This window comes from Carassius carassius, chromosome 39 (assembly GCF_963082965.1).
Source record: "Carassius carassius chromosome 39, fCarCar2.1, whole genome shotgun sequence".
Classification (NCBI taxonomy): Eukaryota; Metazoa; Chordata; class Actinopteri; order Cypriniformes; family Cyprinidae; genus Carassius; species Carassius carassius.
The window spans coordinates 21,498,124-21,521,125 of NC_081793.1; the positions used below are offsets into that span (position 1 = coordinate 21,498,124).

Here is a 23,002-nt window from a genome sequence, read left to right on the forward strand (position 1 = left end):
GCTTGACTGTCTACATAGCTGCAATGATTGATAGTGCCAATGTGCTGGTAAACACGGTGTCCTCTCACAGAGAGCCCAGTGGAAGAGACTGTGCATTAGAGAAGATGAGGAAGTTGGCAGATGGAAAAAGCAGAACTTGGTGACCCTCGACATTTAATGGTTCATAGGGTTTCATGTTGTTATACTGTATAACCTGTAGAAATAGTTCAAACTTACCTTTATTGTTCCCAAATAAGACTGGTTATTGATGACTGACCATGTGTATGTTTAGTATCATTTATACACAACAATTAGTGTAATCATCTAAAGGGATTTTTATGCACAAATGTGCTTTTTAAATTAGAGTAAATATACGTTTTAAGAGAGAGAACCTTCGATCTTACCCATGAGGGATATTTCACCCAAAAATGAATATTCTAATATGAATACAAATAAAAAATAAAAAATAAATGAATATTCTGTTATCATTTACTGCATTTATGCAGTCCAGACCTGTAGACCTTGTTTCTTCTTTAAAGCACACATTTTAAACTATATTTTAATTGTTCTTGTCTATAAAGTGAAAGTCTGTATGGTCCAAAACAACAGTGGACCTCATTGACTTTAATTGTATGGACAAAATAAACAATGAGACATTATTATAAATATTTTTACTCTTGGGTTTATGTTTGTTTCCCCCAAAAATTGTCATTGGTAGAGCTCATCATGCTGTATCAACTGTACAGTTCAAATTACCATTTTTCTTTCATTAAGGTTGCTTGAATAAATATTAGATAAGCACAGAAGATGTAAAGATGTTTGTTTACATGATTTATTATATCTTTCTGTGAATTACATAAAATATACATCTCTGAGACCCATAGAAATGTAAAGTTGCTTCTGTCATGTTACTGGTGTAATTTCCGCTGTAAAGACATATGTCCTCTGCAATAATGATTTTGTTCAGTGAGTTAAACTTTAAAACCTAATTTCAGCTGATATTTTATCATGCCATTTCTCACCTTCTCTATGTAATGAGTGAAAAATTAATCCCTTGCAGGTCCAAATCTTTTGCATTTGATTTGGTATTATGTTCTTAGTTCTGTCTACATAATTGCATTTACTTCACCTTTTTCCTCTATTTTTCTCTGTCAGGCTGTTAGCGAAAAAGGGATGGAGTGATAGATATCTCATTATATCTTCATTACCTAATACATGATATATTGCCATCTTCTATGATTCATGTCTCTTGTGTGTTTTATGCCTAATGAGGGGGAATTTGTCCAGCCCACTTATTATTATTAACTATGTACATGAGATACAAGCACGCTTAGAATGTAAAAATATAAATAAATAAATAAATAAATAAAAAATTGAAAAATCTATTCAATATGGATGCACAGAAATCTTGTGTTTTAATCTTCAGAATTCACTTTAGTGCTCATTTTATGCATGAAAGGTTTAAGTTTTCTGTCTTTTGAAAGCATGATAAGATCCAAAATGTAACCATTTCAGAATCAGAATGAGCTTTATTGCCAGGTATGTTTACACATACGAGGAATTTGTTTTCATGACAGAAGCTTCTGCAGTGCAACAGAATGACAGCAACAGGGGAAAAAAAAGTAAATAAGGAATAACAATATACAAATTTACAATTGTATGTGCAGGCATATTCCAATAGACAGTTTTGTATTTACAGGTAAATTATATGCAAATTTTAAGTGTGGACTAAATGTGTGTGTTAGATAAATTAGTGTATGGGTGAGTAAATAGTGTTGTGTGTTCCACAGTTATTGTCAAGTGTTCATGAGATGGATTGCCTTAGGGAAGAAACTGTTCATGTGTCTGGTCGTTCTGGTCCTCAGAGCTCTGTAGCGTCGAAGAGAATATGCTGGATGTGAGAGGTCCAGAGTGATTTTGCCAGCCCTTTTGCTCACTCTGAATGAGTACAGTTCTTGGAGAGTGGGGAGGGTTGTACCAATGATTCAGTCAGCAGTCCGGACTACCCTCTGTAGTCTTCTGAGGTCAGATTTGGTAGCCGAGCTGAACCAGACAGTTACTGAAGTGCAGAGGACGGATTCAATGACGGCAGAGTAGAACTGTTTCAGCAGCTCCTGTGGCAAGTTGAACTTCCTCAGCTGGCGAAGGATGTTCTGTACAACCTCTGCTGGGCCTTTTTAACAATGGAGTCAATGTGAATGGCCCTTTTCAGGTCCTGAGAGATAGTGGTGCCCAGGAACATGAATGACTCCACTGCAGTCACAGTGTTGTCCATGATGGTGAGTGGGAGGAGTGCAGGGGGGTTTCTCCTGAAGTCCACGATCATCTCCACAGTTTTGGACGTGTTAAGCTCCAGGTTGTTAAGACTGCACCAGACAGCCAGCTCTTTAACCTCTTGTCTGTAAGCAGACTCGTTGCCATCCTGAATGAGGCTGATGAGTGTGGTGTCGTCTGCAAACATACTGTATCTAGTGTGTCAGCTTTCGTTGTGTTTATACTACATTGACTTCCAGTCCTTTTTAAGTATTTAAGTTGTTGTTCATACAATATTTACAATATTTAACTGTTTGTGCTGCAGACCTAAACAATGCCACAAATCATGCAATTTACTTTTGCATTACTTTTCATGCACTTGACATTTTTCAGACAAATTTTCACCTTACACGTGTCTACACCGGACACGACTCTGTCTCGTTGTGCTTGAGGCTGTCTACACTGGACATGACCAAGCAACTGCTGCAAACTATTTGTAGTTCATCATAAATAGAATGAGGCAGCAGTTTACAGTCAGGATTTGATGTGTCACTTCACGCCGCACCACATCCAGTGTAGACCGCATCATTGTTTAGAATAGGATCTCTTGTCTTTGTTGCGTCACACCACTCTCATCCAGTGTAGATACAGTGTTACAGATGAAGTGTACAGATGTGTTACACTGAAGTACCCACAGTTATTTGTTACTACGAGAATATCATAGAGATTTCATAGAGAAACCACCTAGCAACCCATGAGACACCCTAGCAAACCGCATCTTTCTTTCTTTTCTTCTCTCATTCTGTCTTTCTCTCTCTACAGCATGAGTCTGCTCTAGTATACATCTGTCTATAGGCCTAGCCAAATGTAGCTGCCTTCAGCACTTCTTTCTTATTGATCCTGCTAAGCCGGGGGAAGTTTAGCTGACATCATCTCTTCATCTGTGCTCCCATGTTCTTCTAATTCATTATGTACAGTACATGAAGGGCTGCCGCTCGGGGGCTGCGCTCACTGTGCTTTTTCATAATATTTGTTATGATTGAATTTACAGTCTATAACTTCTCTTCTAATTCAAAGATGTAGATAAAAAAATTTGAAAAGCTAACAATCAAGCAACTACAAATTTTATCTGATCTTGGAAACTCTGCTCGGAGTCTGTTCAGATGAGGTCTTGTGAAACTCATAGAACAGCTAGAGAATTAGTGAGAATGTGATGAAGGTTGTCACATCAGGGCTTGTGAGGTGAGAGATGAATGTGTGTCACGGACAGCAGTCCATCCTTGAGCACAGCTGTGTCACTACCATTTCCTCTACATGACGGACAGATGAGCACACCATCTTTACACTTACTTTCTCTCTCCCTCTCCTGTTCTCCCTCAGGTCTTTATAGACCGCTGCTTAATAAATGCATTCTCTGGTGTCCCCATGTCAGAGGGTTTTTTTTCTTTAAGTGTGTATCCACACTTCCTGACAGCTTCCTTAATCTTCACCGCCACATACAAGTGTTGGAAGAGTAGAGGGAATTTGTAATATGCCACCAGCATGCCCTGATCTCTCCCTGCTCACCCACCCCCTCACTGTCCCGTAACCGTTGCCCTCTGCACTGTTTCCAGGCTCTGATGGCATTTGAGGTAGGAACTAACAGGGCTGTGCTTGTGTGTCTTTCAGCAAGCGGACGATGTGGTGCAGACAGACGGCTCTCAGCAGCTTCAGCTCCAGCTCTCAGACTCTTCAGAGAAGCAGCAGCCCAAACGGTTACACGTCTCCAACATTCCCTTTCGCTTCCGTGACCCAGACCTCCGGCAAATGTTTGGGGTGAGTCTCACCCCAAATTAATTCAGTTAAAATGTGATCAATTTGATTAACTAATTGGCATATTATGTAATTAATGTGATCTAAATTTTAGACACTAAACTTCTATAGTCAATGTGTAGCCCAAATATTTAAACCTAACCAAAGTATTTTCTAATTTTTCACATTTTTCTTTTTCATCCCTCCAAGCCTAGAAAGTTCATGACAAACTGCATTATATTAGTTTTAGTTTGTATATTTAGTTTGTGACAAGGAATCAGTAAAAAAAAGGTTTTTCTTTAAATCAAGGATTTTCAATCAAAAAAGTATTGAACTGCCGTGTTTAGATGTCAGTACTCTCGGCTAGAATAAAAATCCAGCAAGGGAGGGGCATTAAACACTGGTAGCTTGTTATTGGAGGCTACAGGCAGCCTAAGGTGGAAAAAAACATTGTTGGTCCCAGCTTGTTAAAAGCTGGAGTCTGTGTTTACTAAGGGCACTGTATAGCAAACAGTAACACTTAAACTGGTGGAGGACTCTGGGTACAGCCTGGCTGCTGAGTCTTGAGAACATCTGTTCCTCATGCTATTTGTTCTCTCTAAGAGAGGCTGTCCTCTCCTCTCTGCTCCTCTCCCATTCTGCCCAGAATTGATGTGATGCACAGAGAGCCACACAATGGTCCCACCAGTAGAGACGTAATTAATAGCACTCCTCACTGTGGTTAAAAACTAGAAGTTTATACTCGTTAGGTTTGTGTTGGCTGACAGCTCCGATGCGAAAACAGGCACATACGTGACCAAGTGTGTGTATGTTTGTCTGAGGAGAATCCTGAAACTTGTTGTGAAGTCTCCCAGGGACCCAAAGGTGCAATTATCCTGTGCCATAGATAGGCTAGTGGAAGAGGATGCGATGGACAAGCACTGCGCACCTCTAAAGTCCCCCAAAAATGTAAGAAAAGGCAAGTCTGAGAACAGTGACTGAAGCACATGGGGAGAAGATTTCCATCTACTGATGGTTTCAGACTCCTTAAGCACTTACTTGAGGGGTTTACTGGCTACCACAAAATCTTTTAAATATTAGTTTATTTTTGGTCAAATTGGATTAAAGGTACCTGTTTTAACATAACTTTAATAACACAAAAGGTTTGAGATTTAATTGTGAGCCCATTGTTTCATAGACAATCTCAAGACAGAAGTAAATTCTAAATAAAACTTTCAATCTCGTATCTTTCAATTTTAAGTCTTTTAATTATTGTAGATAAACAGACACTCAATACACTCACTTTTATTTCAAGACAGCATTCTAAACCATTTCTGAATTCTCAATTTAGTGGGATGGAAATTCAATTTAGAATAGCTGATTATGAGAACTGCAGTTTTACGAGTCTTTTTCCTCTTTCTAGTAAACTGGCTTGGGCCGTAGTCAAACAAAGAGCAACGATTAAAAAGCTCCATTACCCACCCTTATTTGAGCCTCATTTTATAATTAGAAAAAGACATCCAAAGCAATTATACAGATGAGTATGTGGATTTAATGCTAGTATGTGAAATTGTTTTTAAAGCACCACCATGGCGATTCCACACAGAGGATGCAAAATTGTGCTTGCAAATCCGATTCCTCCCATAATAATCCCCATGCACTGAATTGAGCGATCCTACACTTCATTGCATGCAGCATATGTATATACTAGCAATAAAAATGGCCCCCAGCTCTGGGGAAGTTATTGTTAGATTAAAACAGGTACCTTGTTATTCTGAATGAATAGACTGTTGTTCCCCTTGGTATTTCCCTTAGAGGTTTGAATCTTCTAAAATATTGATCACCCAAGAGATGATTTTACCTAGAATCTCAAACAAGAGCAGAAGACCCATATGGTTTTCTAATGGGTTTATAATGATACCTGCTTGATTTCCAAACAAAACTGTCTTGATGTCACACTCCTGGCTTGCTTATTTAACTACTCTCCCTCCATTTTCACAGTAACGCTGGCGCGCTTCAAATGACTCTCATGAAGTGTTTTCCCAACCTATCAAGTGTGTGGACCACCAGCAGTCTCGCACTGTGATCTCGCATTGATCACAATTTCATGTAGGCCTACACTCTTAATAAAACTCTCTGCTGCAAGGCAATGGGGAGGATGGGGCCTTTGGTGGCTAGCTGTTATTAGTTTCGGTTTTCCTAGGGATGACTACCCTGGGAAATATTTCAGCAATACCATAAGCCCATTAGGGTGGGTTAAAACCATTAGTGCCCCCAGACTTTGTTTAGCGCGAATTGACTGTGGTCGTGAACAGGTTCACGCCGAGATGCTAATGCGGGCTTTTGATTTTGGCTCTGAGGGGAGGAAAAAAAAGCATCTTAATTTGAACAAATGGAGGGAATCGTGTCAAGTAGCAGCTGTTTGGGTTTGGCTGTGGAGTTTGAATTGCACTGGAAAAAAACAAGCTCAGTAGATCAAGCAACAGCCGGCCAAAATGAGCTGTGAGGCATCACTTTTTTTCCTGCGTGAGATCAGAGCAGAGCGCTCAGTCTCCTCCTCACCACAAACATGAACATGTTCAGTCTGCCTCGGGTTCTCCCCGTGATTGGGCGGATGAAAGGCGGCTCTTCTTAACCTTATTAGTGACCCGGGCCTTCGATCAATCCCACTGAGCCATAGGTGCCTGGAAGGCCCATTTCTCCCCTGTTGTGCTGAAATGAAGCCGATGCGGCCTGCTTGACAGGATAATTAGTTTTAATGAAAAAATACAGCCATTTTAGACAGCAATTAAAACCTGCTTTCATTCCTCCCATTAGGGGAACTTAAGGTTTTGCTTTCATTCCACTGCATTCCGTAATGATCTCCAAAGCTGGCCATGTTAAATGGAACGCTTAAGCACTGTTAACCCTCCGGGGAGCTCTGGGCCGGTCGTCACTCCTCTCCAGCAACCAGAAAGTGGAATAGAGAAATGCAAACAGAACCTTTATCACATATGTTACTTGCTCTAATTGCGGTCCTATGTTTTCACATGAACAGTCATGCTTACTGGCACATTTGTAGTGGTGCACCCTGGAGCCTCCTACTTCCATCTAACCAATTATTAAGGCCTGTTCCATATTACTTCTTAAAGAAGCTGTCTTCTCCTTCGGCTAGAGCAGCGGTGACCTTGCGTTGGCATGTTTATGTATTTATTGAAATAAACCTGCTTGATTCAAGGTCTCGTTGTGGAGCTCCCTAACCAGGATTCTGATTAGCATAAAGCGAGGTTAAGGTGTGTTTCGTGCAGCGAGAGTAGTGTTTATCACCTCTAATCAGGCCGCAGTTTCTTCAGGGTTCACCTATTGGCAACAGGTATGATGGACGTTCAGTCAAAGGCCAAGGAAGTTTAGGCTTCTTCCCTCGAAGGGCAGCCAGGCTGCAAATCCATATGCTTCTGAAAGAAAATTCTAGACAAAGCCGTATTTTGGAGGGAGTGGTCAATGCCTCATGGCTAATGCTGATTAGAGAATAAAAATGAGAGATTGGGCGTTTCAGAGGGCCGTGAGAATGACAATCAGATAAAACCACAGAACAAAGCGCAAATAGCTGGAAAATAATAACTGAAGTGACAGGTAATTACGAGGATGGTATTCATCACTGAGATAATAAACAAATATATGGTTTATCATCTGTGATGACGGCTGCTCTATATCCAATTATCCTTTTTTTAATTGAGTCGGGCATTTGGTGTTAAGTCAAGCCAGAAATACCCTCTCCGGTGTCTTCGGCCAGCTTTTATCGGTCAAAAACACCAGAGAAAATAACAAGCCATGTCGTGTCATTAAGAGCACTGGTGCATACACAGCAGGGTGCTGCTGTGATCTTTGAAGTTTGCTCCCATCAGCAGTATGTCCTGCTCATTCCCGACCCAGCCGAGTGCTTCATGTACAGTAGAACAACTGGTTAGGCAACTACAAATAAAAGTCCTCAATTAAATTTACATCATAGGATCTGAGTTACTTTTTGAAATATATCAAATGCATTTGTCGATTTTGTGTGTCATGCAAACTTAACATTTTCTGAATTAATCAGTCTTATTGACTGAATCAGCTGAGTGAATGATTAATGTTTTGAACGAATTAATGTTTTGAGTCATGTTTCCTTCCTGAGTGAATCAGTGTTTTTGATCAGTTCAGCTGACTCTTATAAATAACATTAAAACCACATTAAATCATCATAATGACAGCCACTACTTTGTCAAATGAGTGAATTGAGTCAAAAATGCTGAATTCAGAACAACACACTCATACTGTCACATACCTGGACTCATTTTGTGTGTTTTTGCCCCTGTGTTCCAGTTTCTGTCTTCCGTGTGTGGTTTGATTAGTTCCCAGGTGTGTCTATTCATTTCTCCATGTGTTCTATTTCCCGGTTAATTTAGTGATTCCATCCACCTGTGTTTACCCATTATCCCTTGTATAAAAGCCTTGTCCTTTCAGTTCTGTTTTGTCGGGTCTACCAGTCACTTGCCACCAGTTACCAGTTACTTGCTACTTACCTGTGTTTTCCTCTGTGATCTCCTCTGTGATCCATGTTTGGATAATGCCTATGTTAGATATAATAAAGCCTTGTTTCGTTTATCCTTCGGCTCCGTGTTCCTTCCAGCAGCGTAAGCCGTGACATATACTACTATTACATACACACTCATACTATACTATTACATACATACTATTTTTGCCAGGTAGAAACACAGAATGAAAAAAAGTTAATGATTCATTTACTCACTCTTAAAGACAGTGGTTGCATCTGAATATTCATATTTCTTTACTAATAATAGGCACATGTAGTATGGCTGGATTACATTCATACTATAAAAAAAATATTTTTTACAGTGGCAAAGTAGTTACATGTTCAAAAGTATACCTACTCAGAGAGTATGAAATTTCAGACACAGACAGTCACTTTCATTCCCAAATTAATCAGTGTTTTGAATAAATCTAATACAAGAGTGATTTATTGATATGCTCAAACAACAGTCACTTTGTTTTGCTCCTGAATGGATTAGTGTTTTGAATGACTATTAAATAATATATCTTAATATATTACTGTAGAACTAAATCTTAAAAATGTACAGTAGTATACTTTGCAGCGTTTAAATGTTAAATTAGAATTCTCTCCCAAAAATAAGTTGATTCAGTTAACGGTGAGGAAAAAGTAACAAAAGTAACTTAATAGTTAATTTTTCATAGTGGGGGACAACACAAGTAGTTATGTTTTTTACTGAGTAATGTTTTAATGCATTACTTTTAAAGTAACCCATTATTGATGAGTTGTGATCATCAGTATTATTTCTCTGTCATGGCAAAGGAGATGTGTGAAGGTTTGTCTTGTGTGTTCATAGTGAAAGTGGTGGGTTTAGTATTTTAGCTCCCTGTGCAATCAAGTGCCCAAGTTTCCTGATTAACTGCAGAATAGATGAGTTCTAATTATTCCTTCTCTCTCCCTCTCTCTTTCTTTCTTTCTCCCCTGTCTCTCCTTTTTATTATTTTTCTACCCTTTTCTCTCCACAGCAATTTGGGAAAATTTTGGATGTGGAAATTATTTTTAACGAGCGGGGCTCTAAGGTAAGTCAGCTGGAAGAGCAGTTCTTTGTCACTTCATACTTCTTCCTCCCCACAGGTCTCCTCTTCCCTTCATGAGGCGAATAATTACAGCTCTTACACAGCAGCCGCAAAGTGACTCAAACGCCACACTCTCACACTCACTCATACTGAGACAAGACACATTTTGGAAAGGTAGCTACGCCAAGAGGCAACTGAGTGGTTTCAGCTGAGAACGAGTCAACTTGCCCAGTTATATAATTCCGAGAAGTGAACGTCTGACCAACACGCAGTGATTATGCTTTTAGAGCTGTCCCACTGAAATAAGGTTCAGCAGTGTAAGTCTCTAGCCTTGCGGTAAAAAAAGGGTTATATATAGCCATATTTCCATACAGCGCTGCTGGTCTCAAAGGACGGTGACATTTTGCTGAGGAGAACTTCTCTCACCTCCTCCTAGGTGATTCATAGGGTAAAATCTGCTGGAACAAACCGTCACAGAGTACTCAACCTAAGCAGCACACATTAGCCGATTGTTCACAAATAACCTGTTTCCTACTGGCCTTTTAAATTCCTACGCAGTGGCTCTGTTTCAAAATCTAGTGAGCTGCCTACATAGAAAGGCTTGATTCACAATGGATTTCATAGCTAACACTTTGCACATTGCACATTCAAATGGTTGGGAATATAATTAACTGTTAAATACACTAAAGTACTTTTTACTGATTCCTTTCAGTATTGAATAACGTCTTAATTTATTACAATATATAAAAATTGAATATTATTGTAAATATAAGTATAAATATATTTTAGTATATATCATTTTAATATATAATAAAACGTTTTGCAAAATAGAATGCTAAAAGTATTCAAAATAATATATTATATCTTTAAATTAATTATAATTGTAATATATATGTTTTAAGAACATGCTTTTTCTAATAATATATATTATATATAATATATTAAAATATTTGGAATAAACACTGCATTTATATAATTATACTGTACAGTATATAGACATGTGCAGGGGTTTTATATATTTATTAATGCATTTCATTATTTACACATATTTACATTTATATAAAATATTTTGATATGCTGACTTAAAATTTGTCCAAAAACAAGGTATCTTAGCAAGCATCATAATTATGTTGCCTAACTTCCGGAACATCATCTGCACCTTACTATACTGTCTTTGTAGGCAGCTCACTGCAGGTATTAGAACAGAACAAGTACTGTATGTTTGTGTTATTTATAAGACAGTGGCTCACCATTCTAGCTGTGTAAGCTAATTAAATCTGTGATAAAAAGGAAAAACTACAAGCTCTATTTTGAACACGGCAGCGCAAAATGTCAAAAGGATTAGTTTTGCTGCCCATTCCTTTTTGATTTTTCTGTTTGCTTGTGGACCATGGACTCATGGGCTGATCTTTATTCATGCCAGACACAAGGAATGGAGTGTCCATGTATGCATATCATACTGACACGCCGCCCAAAGCAATTACCAGGCCATACTTGCAAAGTGTATATGAACTAAAAGACCAGGGCTTGTTCTACGCTCTTGTTTGCTGTGCATACTTAATAGCTGTTCCGGATATGGCGTTTGGGTTGCAGTTGGTCATAACTCACAGCTGACAGCAGAGGTGGGGGTGCGGGGATAGAGCAGGCACTTCCAAGCTAGAGCGCAGGATTGTGTGCATTAAACCTCTAAGCTCCTATATGGCCTTGGAAACATTCCTTACATTAATTTATATCATTTAAAGACAAGGGCAATGTCTGTAATTTATAAAGAATGAGTTTTATGCTTACTGATGTTCTTGGCAAGACAGATATGAGATGCACTAATGTACATATCCATGCATGCCAATGTTTCAATATTAAGATATGCAGAATTTGTCACTGCTGAATATAATCCTCGATTGCTGTGTCTCTTTTCTTGTAGTTCTCACCCTAAAGTAGGGCTGCACGATAAATCGTATTTTAATCGGGATCATGATTTCTGTTTTTAAATGATTCGTTAAGCATATTCATCTGGAATAATTGCCAGCCATTTTTTTAAACCCTGAAAATGTTTCATGTTAATTTGGCATTTGCGTCATTTTGCTCTAAAAGCTTCAATGGTTGTGGTTGCCAGACTTCATGAGTTTAAATCCCACAGTCAGATTTTTTTATTTTTTTCGCAAATCAATATATTTTCTGACCAGTGGTTCAACCATGTGAGATTACTGAAAAAGCGCTGATAAGCTGAAAACACTGGCAAAATATAGAGTTTAGTGATCTCTTTTGAGATATTCTGCTCAAATAAGTGTTTTTCATAAGATGTTTTTCACACATATTTTTGCTGCAAGTAAATCTGCAAGCAAACCATGCGTGTTGACATTCTCTTGATTTGCACTTTTGTGAAAGTGCATTAATTCTGATGAATTGTAAAAACAAAATAGAATAAAGCAATAAAAAAATGTGATTAATGAACAACATTTTATTTTTGAGCAAAACAATTGTGACAATTATCGTGTAGCCCTACCCTATATTCCTAATATCACCTCTTACTAATAGATAGAATACTAATAGAAGTTGCAACCCTGCTGACTGTGACCTCTTTCTCTTTCTTCCTCTTTCTTCTTTTCACACTCACTTTATTTGTTGACCATTCAAATATCTTCAACCCCCCCTTCATTCTCTATTGGGAATCCTCTATGTTTACATCATCTCAGGGTTTTGGTTTTGTAACTTTTGAAACAAGTGCAGACGCAGACCGTGCACGGGAGAAATTAAACGGTACAATCGTAGAGGGACGCAAAATTGAGGTGCTTTCCTAATCTAACTATCAATACCCCACCATTCCCATCTCATGAGAACATAAGCGCTGTCGGTTTGATGGAACGTGCTTGCACCTCATTTGTCTTATTTCACCGCATTGCATCCCAAACGCTCACTTGCTGTGTGCATGCCGCATGTTTCATGTGTCTTTTTGGTTTTGTAGATAAAAAATTACTTCTGATGTACGTGATAATTATTGTGTGCATGTGTTTGATGTGCATGCCATCAGATTTATGCCTTTTTGCTTTGATGTGTATGTGCAACTGTAAGAAGCTTTTGAACTTTTTATCATCATTTACAGTGTGTTTTAAACGATGCTGTATCTCTAAAAATATACATTTTATTTTCATCTCAGGATATCAAAGGCCTGTCAACGTGCCTTTAAATCCCACTTGTTTATCCCAAACAGTTTATTTCTTCTTTCACACGTCTTACTTGAGGACACAGTCTTTTTTTCTCTCTCTCTCTCTTTTCCCCCTCTTCTCCACAAGGCTATTAAGATTTTCTATAGGACAATTAAGATAATTCATGTAATGCACAAACAATACCTAAACCTATATATCAAGGGAGAGCCAAGGCCAGTTGTTTCCTCAAGCTAAATGACCTCCATGGGCCCTATGGAATGGAAAGCTATTAACGCTAATTAACATGAGGGTGAAATACTAACATGGCTTCTGTTGCCCACAGCCATGTTGAAATTCCTTTGACGCCTCCCAACAAGCTGCTTGGTCTCGCTGTGTGTTACTAAAGTCCCTTTAAGGCAAGTTTTCTAGGCAGCCATCTTGGTAACATCCCCAAGCAGCTATTTTCTGTATAGGCAGCAGGAATCCAAGTGCAGCTTCTATTTACTTGGGAAAGGGGAAGGCCAAGTGCTCTGTGAAGATTATATGTTAATGATATAATAAAATCACCTATAAAAATATATCTATTTTTTCAGGCTAGTTCAGCTAACATGCATGTGCAAATAAGTGCAAATAAACCAGCTATTAAGCATTACAATTTCATTCTTTTTTTTGTTTTGTCATTTTTTTTTTTGTGTTACATATAACCAGAGGAGCTTGTACAATGTTGCTCCTCCTACCTGAGGTTAAATTTAGAGCTCATGAAGCCACCGCCTCAGGGTTGTAGTGTCTGGGAATATGTAGAACTGTCTAGACAATGTGGCAGATTAAATTGCAGAGAAGGCCTCAAGGAAGTTCCTTCAGCTTGGCTAGTGGGGAATTCCAATATACTCTGGGTTTCATTAAAGCCCATTTCCAGAGTTGCTCTGTTTCATTGCATGTTGAACCAGATGTCATCATCAAGCTCTTCTACAAACAGCCTGGATTAGACTACATCCAACAAGAGAACAGAAGATCAGAGCTTGATAGATCACTTTCATTTTTAGCATCTCATAATTTTTCAACTGATAATTAGAGCATGTGAATGTTGTTTTCTTTATACTTTACGGAGAAGCATGAATCAGCTTTTTGTCACATTCATGTCTGTGGCATATGTGCCTGTATTCTTTGTGTTTTGTTTCTCATATCTACTTTTTTCTTCACAGGTAAATAATGCAACAGCACGAGTAATGACAAACAAAAAAGTGGCCAACCCATATACAAACGGTAAGAGCTTTTGTTTTTTATTGTAAAAACATTCAGTGGCCCCAAATGTACCCAAATCTATACTTAAAATGTATGAATAAATTACATGAGATACATTAGAAACTATTAAATAATAATAATAACAATAATAATAATAATAATAATAATAATAAAAACTTAGCCCTAACCCTAACAGTATTTCTAATATTTAAATAATGTAAAACCAATTTCTATATATTTTTATAAATAATTATATAAAATTATAATTATAATGGGTTTTTTTTTGTTTGTTTTTTTTAAGACAATTCTTTCCTACTCCTATTTTAGTTTGTTAAATGATTTGTTTGATTAATTTGGGCTCTTTGAAATTAATCCTGCTGGTTTCAGATTTATTATTGTATTGAATTAATTATAATTACTCATTTAAAACCAAATTATGTATTATTTTTATAAATAATTATATAAAATTATTATTTGTATAATTTTTTTAATAATAATAAATTAAAAAAAAACCTCTTTGAAATGTTTCAGTTCTTTAAAGGAAATCTCACTTGCAGTTTAATGTTCCCAGATTCTTTTTAGGGCTGCTCTTTTAAGCTCTCATCAAGTGTAATATGAATGACGTGATGTCCATTTTATTTCCCTCTAAAAAGTGGCTTAATGTAAAGAGTGATCTCTTACTTTACAGCCCTTGTAATGCTTTTCGGTAGCTCCGGGGGGGAAGCTTAGCTGATAGGGATCAGGGTAGAGCAGTGGCTCATTCAGCGCAGGGGTCTTGGTAGGGTCCTGAGCTCTTCCGCTGATGCTCATTCCCTCAGACTGCAATGGAGAGACAGAAAGAGGGGGGAATGAAAGAATCAAATATATCAGCAGCAGTGTAGACCCCACAGCTCTACTTCAGTCACAGCCAATGGGGAGTGAGAGGAGGCTATTTTACAGCCCACATCTATCACTGACAGCACACCGGACAGCACTCACTACTCTCTTGCTCTCTGTCTCTCATTCTCCCTCTCCCTTTTGCATCCTATATCGCTCACACTCTTCCGAATACCCCGATATTGCTGCCCCCTAACTCCTTCAACTTAATGTCGCCTTATATTTTCCCACCATATCACATCTCCTCCTCTTCCTCCTCGCCTTTTATTTTGTTCTTTTCTCCAAATATTGTTTATTTTTAAAATTCCTGCCAGTCCCTTGAATAAATTGTCAAAAGATCGAGAAACAAACACTCCACAGGTCAAGGCGATAAGCATTCGCAGCTAATTCTCTCTTCCCGTGTGTATTCCTCTACAGGCTGGAAGCTGAATCCAGTGGTGGGAGCTGTCTATGGTCCTGAATTTTATGCAGGTAAACTGCATTTGAGTGTTGTGGTCACAGGGCCTCGCTCGGATACTTACTTTGATTTCTGTATCAAATTCAGACACAGGCGCTTCAAAGAGACACTTAAGAAATTATTTTAAATCACGGCCCAGTTCTCCCATCCTGCACAGAGCATTTGACAATGCGATAATCAGCCAGGCCATCATTTCCCACTGAGATGAGACAGTGGTTCAGACTGTTTTCTGAACCGCAGATTAGGAACCGTCTTTGATTGTACTTGAACTGACTTGTTGTCTTTTTTGGCTGTTGTTTGCCCTCTCGGTCTTTGATTTCTTTATTGCTGTGAGTACTTTGAGAACTTTGCATCCTAATGAGGGGGAAATGGTATTACAGTATTTCATTTGGAAGAAGTGCTGAGCACATAGCAGCTTGCCATTTTGCTCATTAGGCTAAAATCTGTTCATTTCAGGACAGCTTTACAGCAAAACTCTAAATAACCATTGGTGACAGAAAGCAGTTTTTTATCATTTTTATCTGACTTTTCCCCCTCCCTTTCCTTCCTCCCTTCCTTGGTTCTGGCATGCATAAATGCACAATCCAACACAGTCGTTACATGAAACCTCACGATCAAATGTGCACAATATGCATATGTAGTGTGTGTAAAAATGCAAAGATGCCTAGCAATCCGGTGCATGTAAAATGTTTATACATGTTTTGACCCCTAAGTATGCGCTGAAACATGTATGTGATTCTCTTTCTAATCGCAACAAATAACACCTCCATGCCTCCCATGTGAACATACAATACAACTTATCAAAGCATCCCATCAAATCAGATTTACCATGGTCCGGCACTTCAGCAGCTTGGCTCAGGGAACCGGCATCACTTGATTTATTGGATGCTAATTTTTCAAGTCGTTTTAACATGCCTTTAAAGTTCGCCAAGCCTAAATGACACCATATGCCTCCACTGTTCCCCAGAGGGCAACCGGTGGAGAGGCGACAAAATGGAAATAAGATTTTGCTTACTAAATAAGGATCCTTCCGGAATGGCCAAAACGGACGCCCACGTGTTGCCCCTTGTTTCCCTCCTACCATTCTAAAAAGAGAGAAGCTTTCACGTGAAATAATTATGACTGCATTTAATGTACTTTGTTGGGGGAGGGTCGGCGCAGAAATCGGATGTAAAGGTGATTAATCACTATTTATCAGTCCGAGTTTCTGTGCGGGAGATCAGCGGAATTGGCCACCATAAATCGTACGCTGCTGACAGCGCACTCCGTCTCCATTCGTCCGGGTGCTACAGGTTTATTGTCCTCAAATCCCATTCAGGAGAATGACTGATGAGGGCCGCCGACTGCCTGCTTTTAACCTCTTCCAGGGAAGTCGGGATTCTCTTCCCCGTAAGACTTCCTCCCTGGTTCTCATTTCTCCACTCCTCTAGCTTCTCACAGACTTCTCTCGACATATATCGCTAATTCTATTTCTCTCTTCTAAGCCTGGGGTGTTTTCCATCTGCCCTTTTCTTACTCACTAACTCTATCTTTAAATCTCAATATCTTCCTTCTCTTGTCTTCCCTCAGTCTCTTTCTGCCTCAGGCTCTTAACTAGCACTCGGTAGCCAAAGCCAAATTAGATATGCAGACACGAAGCTAAGGCGCAAACTTTGCATTGGAAACTTAATTGTGTAATCTTGGGGTTGTTTTTCATATCTTGCTTAATCCGTACGGGCAGCACGTGCAAGAAGGGAGTGGAAAACATAATATTGATTGACTGACAGCTCTCTCAGCCAGTGAATTTGGTCCATGGATGCATGTTGAGACAAACACGGCCAATAAGATTAAAATGCAAAGTAGAGAGCAAGAAATTGTCATGTTTTAAACAAAGATGATCAAATATTTTCAGGGATGTTTGGTTCCAGGCCACGTGTGTCTGATCCAGAAAAATCATTGGCTCAACTCTTACTGTACACAAGTACATGAACCCAGACATTTTAATTTCAACGTAAGAGGGTGATATAGTGGGTATTAGCTAAATGTCATCTTCTACATTTATGCAGTCTTCCATTGTCATGGCAAAGCTATGAGAAACAATTTTAGCAATTAAATTAATTAAATTTAGGTAAACTGACAATATTTTATAACTAGCTATTACAATGACATAATATCCAATGCCTGAAATTAGGTCTATGGTTAACACAAGCTCAAGATATTTTCATGTTTTGAAATAAATACACCGTGTGTGTGTGTGTGTGTGTGTGTGTGTGTATGTGTGTGTGTGTGTGTGTGTGTGTGTGTGTGTGTGTGTGTGTGTGTGTGTGTGTGTGTGTGTGTGTGTGTGTGTGTGTGTGTGTGTGTGTGTGTGTGTGTGTGTGTTAAGTTTTTATGTTGCTTGAAAAAGATGGTTGCTAATGTCAGGGACATTAAATGTCATCACACTGAACCGGAAAACTAATCTACATACTAGTTCACTTTTGCTTCCTTGTTTTGTTTATACTCACACTGTAAACTGTAAACTACTCCAACTTTAAATTCCCAGTTTGCAGATTTAAGATAAAGATATTTTTTCTTAGGTGTAGCTTTTACCTGTGATTGTATTTAGGCTTCAAAATTCATAAAAGTTTCATTCATTTGTAAAAAAATAAAATAAAATACTAAAATTTTTGATGTACAATTTCAATTACAATTTTTTTTTGTAAAGGGAACAAGAGTAGTCTACAAAGTATGTCTACAAAAAAACAGAAATTTAATATATTCAAGCATCCACATCTCTGTTGCAGAGAGTACATTTGGGGCCTTATATTAATGCACTTAATGGAGCACCTATGTGTGTGCACTCCTTTAAAAGAGCTGGGTGCATTGTGGACAATTTGTGCTTTTTCAGTTACAAAACCACTCAAATAGATCCATAATTGAAATTAAGCATTCTAATTACAATATTAGAAGTATCGGGGGAGGGAAAAAAACTCCCTTTAATCTAGCAATGGTGTCATTTTCCTCATGATATGTGTTTATTGGTGGTCTGATTATTTAAAGACATTTCACAAAAACACACAATCTGAGAGAGGCCCTCATCGGCGATTTCCAGCTTCACCGTATTAAAGGAACCAGTCTTGCAGTAAATGAAAGAGGCCCAAAGGGGTAGCGGATGTAATTGCCCCCATACCTACATCCAAACAGCCCATTGGGACACTTTCCAGCACTAGAGATACCCCTGTGTAAACCCAGATAAATGCAGCAGTGTATCAGTGTCCTTATCGGTTTAAACTATAGATGTGCAGATATGAAGGGTTTCGACCCTCTCCACCTTCTCCTGTTGAAATAACAGGAGCGCGCAAGGGCTACAGGGATTTATGCTCATGTAATCTTTTGCTGTTATGTGTTTCTAATCCTTTATGGAGTGTCATAACTGGCTGGAATGATTTATGGCTTATTACTGAATTGGTGCTGCATGCAGACCCATAGCTCATTATGAGATTACATTTATGAACGTCATGGCACACACACAAAATCAAAGAAAATATAAGAGCATTGCCCATGACTGGAATTTGGGATAAATTGACCATGGCCTGGCATATATCAGAGATGACCACTGTTTGGCTTATTAACACAGACTCTTTAGCTGAAAAGGGACAAATTGAAATGTCAAAGTCTCTGCGCTATATCAAAATGAAAGAGCAAATTCCTTACCTTCAGTCATCTGTCTTTCTTTTACTTCTGATGAAGGGCCGCGCCGTACCTCTCCACCACTGATTGGTGTGTTGCATAAAAGAGGTTTTATTGTTTGTTTGTTTGTCTGAGATGAGATACCAGAGTCAAAGGTGAAATTATACCAGAAATTATTGCACACCCCAGGGCCAAAAGTTTGCTGAATGTGAATAGATGTCTTTACATTGATGCTGTGTGCTACAAATATACACATACATACACACATATATGTGTGTGTGTGTGTGTGTGTGTGTGTGTGTGTGTGTGTGTGTGTGTGTGTGTGTGTGTGTGTGTGTGTGTGTGTGTGTGTGTGTGCTCAAAATAAACCCAGCTGACCTCATTAAAAGTGGTAACTTTGACACTTATTGACTATTAACTGAGTGCTGCTTGGCTGAAGTCTGTACAGTAATAATCAGGAGGAAGCCCAGGTTCTGTTTAGGGGACATGAAATAACTGAAGAGGGCTGTCCTGCTCCGCTGAGACGCGGGATAGACAGCGATAGTGTCATTGGTGCATAAATGAGAAAGAGAGCTCAGTGGGCCGCACTGCTGGGCTGTGTTTTGCTTGCACAGTACTATGGGTAATTATGGCGCTGTCATTGACTCATCAGGACCATACTCAGTGAAGGTTAAAGAGAGGCTTGTGTGTAACATGCACTTGCTTAGGCTCTTTTTTTTTTTTTTTTTTTTTTACTGTTTTACTCGTTTTCCCGATTTTCTGTTTTGTTTATTGTGGAAGTTTTTCTAGAATTCTCAAATATGTTTTGCTAATGTCTCGTTCTCTCATTGTCATTTTATTTGGGTGAATCTCACACTCGCAATCCTTTCAAGAACTTGCCCAGGTCATATTTCACAAAAAAATGCTATGCAAATAAATGGAACTGCACACTTATAAAATTCCAATAATAGGGTTTTGAATAGAGAGTAATGTTTTCCAACTTACAGCTCCTTCACAGTCAGTCTGTTTTTTGGATGTGCCTGCATTCTTTTTTCCTTGGTCATGTTTCACCCCAAAATGACACACAACTTTTGCATTTTCCTTTAAATAAATAGTACTTGCTATTCTGCTTATAATGAGTGCTGAATGAAATGGAAAAATTAAGTAAACATACTCAATAAGTTAAACATGGATTCAGCATCTGTGAAGAAAAAAATGACAAAGCAAAAAATGATTACCGTATTTTTCGGACTATAAGTCGCACCTGAGTATAAGTCGTATCAGTCCAAAAATACGTCATAACGAGGGAAAAAACGTATATAAGTCGCATTTATTTAGAACCAAGAACCAAGAGAAAACATTACCGTTTACAGCCACGAGAGGGCGCTATATGCTGCTCAGTGTAGACTACAGGAGCACTGAGCAGCATCTCTGGCCGCATAGAGCGCCTTCTGGCGGCTGTAGACGGTAATGTTTTCTCTTGGTTCATTTCTCCTGGTTCATGTCAAATTAATTTTGATAAATAAGTCGCACCTGACTATAAGTCGCAGGACCAGCCAAACTATAAAAAAAAAGTGTGACTTATAGTCCGGAAAATACGGTATTATATTATATAATGTAAAATAATATTTGTAATATATAATATTTTTTCTTTAGATTTTGGGGTAAAATATGTATTTTCATACTTGAAGTCATCGAGTCAGATTAGAGCTTGTAAGATTGAGAAAGAGCTTTTCATTTTTTATGTTCAATATCCATCTAATGGATTGCGGGCAGTCAGTGGGTGTCTGTGGCCGAGACTGTGTGAAATGTGACCTGGACATGTTTTCACCAATTTATTGTTACACACCCTGTTTCAAGTTTCATTCTGTCTATTTCACTTTCACATCCGTATATGTTTCCTTAGCATGCACCAAGCCTGATTCTTTCTCTCTCTCTCTCTCTACTCTCTGCCATCTCTCCCAGTCTTGACCCTGAGTTGTCCCTGCTCTCCTTCAGGCTGGGTCTGGCCCCAGTGGTGGCGTGAGGCTGGGGAAGTGTGTGGGGGGAGGGAGATGAGAGATGGCGCCGGCCTGTGATTGCATCTCTAAACAATCCTCTCCATCTGCTCTCTCAGCCCTGCTTGCCAGTACCTTGTGTCTCACCTACAACAACCTACCATCTCCCCTGCCTCGCACACACCCCTCCAGAGAGGGAGAGCAGCCAGACACTCTCGCACACACACCACGCTCAAGCTTTCAGAGATAACCAGCATAGAGAGGCTTCCCCAGACAGGGATGCCTTACCGTTTCGTTCTCTAAGCTCTCAGATTAATGCTTAATAATCAGCTGGGAAAAGCTGGACATTTTAGATTAGTTTCTGTAGTGCTTTATATTTTGATTCGATTAATTTTTTTAAGAATTTTGAATATTGTTGGGTATGTTCTCATTTAATTGAAAAAATCTATTATTGAGTCAGATATTTCAATATTTTTGTGCCACACTTGATTGCACACAAGTTGGTATTGGGAGTTTTTTTTATTATCATTTAGACTACCTATGCCATCATGTAATGATCACTTAAGGTTAATCTCTAAAAACTCTCCAAATTAAAAAAATATCTCATAATACAGTTAAATGTAATCTTAAGAAAATCTCTAAATGGATATCCATTTTTCATACTGTACTGTACATAATGTTATCATCCCTAAATTCACTAATATATCATTTACATGGCATTTTCAGTAAAAGATTTTAGCATTTTAATATTAATCATATATTTTAATATTTATAAATGTTTTATTAATTTAATAAATGTATTTGAAATAATTATATATAATTAAAATTATAAAGTTTTATATAATTTTAATATCATTTAAAATATGTAAATGTAATATTTATTTTAATGTTATTTTAATATCAATCATTTTTTTGTTATCTTTCATTAACATGAAAAAAATTATTGGCTTATCGTATCAGCCAGAAGTTTAATAAAGTAACAGATGTTGGCAGCCCAGAATTCCATATTTGTCATATGTTTAATATTTATATTAACTTAATATACTTATTTTAATATTTGTAATATTTTTGTTGTTATTTAATTATTTATAATATAATTTTTTTTTTAATTGTAATGTAATGTTTTAATGTAGTTTCAGTACTGATTGTTTAGCAATTATCTGCCATAACATGAAGTTAATTCATTACTTATCGTATTAGCTATCACTTCCACAAGTAACTTGCAATTTTATGTTTCAACCACAGATGTTGTCAGAAATCTCAGAATTCAATAGTGCACTTTTAATAAAATATCACCATTTGATTTTGAAGGACCTTTTTGTTTTACCTCTGTAGGATAAACACACTTTTAACTGTATCAGGTTGCCACAAATCTGGGTCCTGAAGCAAAACCAGTTGAGAATCACTGGCTGTATCATGCTGCCATGTTTAATGTGTTGTGCCAACATGACGCACCGCTTGACATCCATCATAGTTGTTTTAAAGCATTTTAGGATGACGGTGTGTTGTCACACTACTGACTGAAAGCTGATTGGTGGTGACAGGTTCGCCTCTTAGAAGCAAAAGCTTATGTCACCTTCTTTCTTCTCTCCTTTTCTTCCAGTGACAGGCTTCCCCTATCCCACCACAGGAGCGACGGTGGCTTACAGGGGCGCCCACTTGAGAGGCAGAGGTCGTGCCGTATACAACACATTTCGTGCCGTGCCTCCACCCCCTCCCATTCCTGCTTACGGAGCGTGAGTAACCCTTCACCCAAAACATACACATTTACTATCTACAAATGGCTCACTTTGTTTTCATCCAAGCCTGAGGCTGTTATTAGGTAAAATTCAACATTTAAAAAACTGTTATCGAAGGTCCATTTTCACATTATATGTGCTACAGCCTTAACCTGCAACATGACCACTTAATGGCTATAAAGTGTGTTACACTCTATTGGCGAGCTTTACCGGTTTTCCCCAGTGACAAGACAGAGAAAACATTGTTTTTCTCGAAGAACAGAAAATGGCCATCTTTCCTAATCTGCTAAAATTTTTTCTCTTCAGCACAGACTG

The 23,002-nt window shown here is 38.3% G+C and overlaps 1 protein-coding gene across 7 annotated transcripts in view; it reads left to right on the top strand.

Annotated features, from left to right (window-relative positions):
• LOC132121609 (RNA binding protein fox-1 homolog 3-like) overlaps positions 1–23,002 on the top strand; it is a 442,423-nt gene that overhangs the window by 399,307 nt on the left and 20,114 nt on the right. For 4 of the 7 annotated variants that reach the window (XM_059531191.1, XM_059531190.1, XM_059531193.1 and 1 more), the window contains 6 exons: positions 3,901–4,047; positions 9,553–9,606; positions 12,297–12,389; positions 13,949–14,009; positions 15,282–15,335; positions 22,552–22,684. In XM_059531191.1, coding sequence (XP_059387174.1) covers positions 3,901–4,047; positions 9,553–9,606; positions 12,297–12,389; positions 13,949–14,009; positions 15,282–15,335; positions 22,552–22,684 — 542 coding nt within the window. The remainder of the gene's footprint in view (positions 1–3,900; positions 4,048–9,552; positions 9,607–12,296; positions 12,390–13,948; positions 14,010–15,281; positions 15,336–22,551; positions 22,685–23,002) is intronic. The other 3 variants (XM_059531194.1, XM_059531195.1, XM_059531196.1) reach the window with 3 other exon arrangements.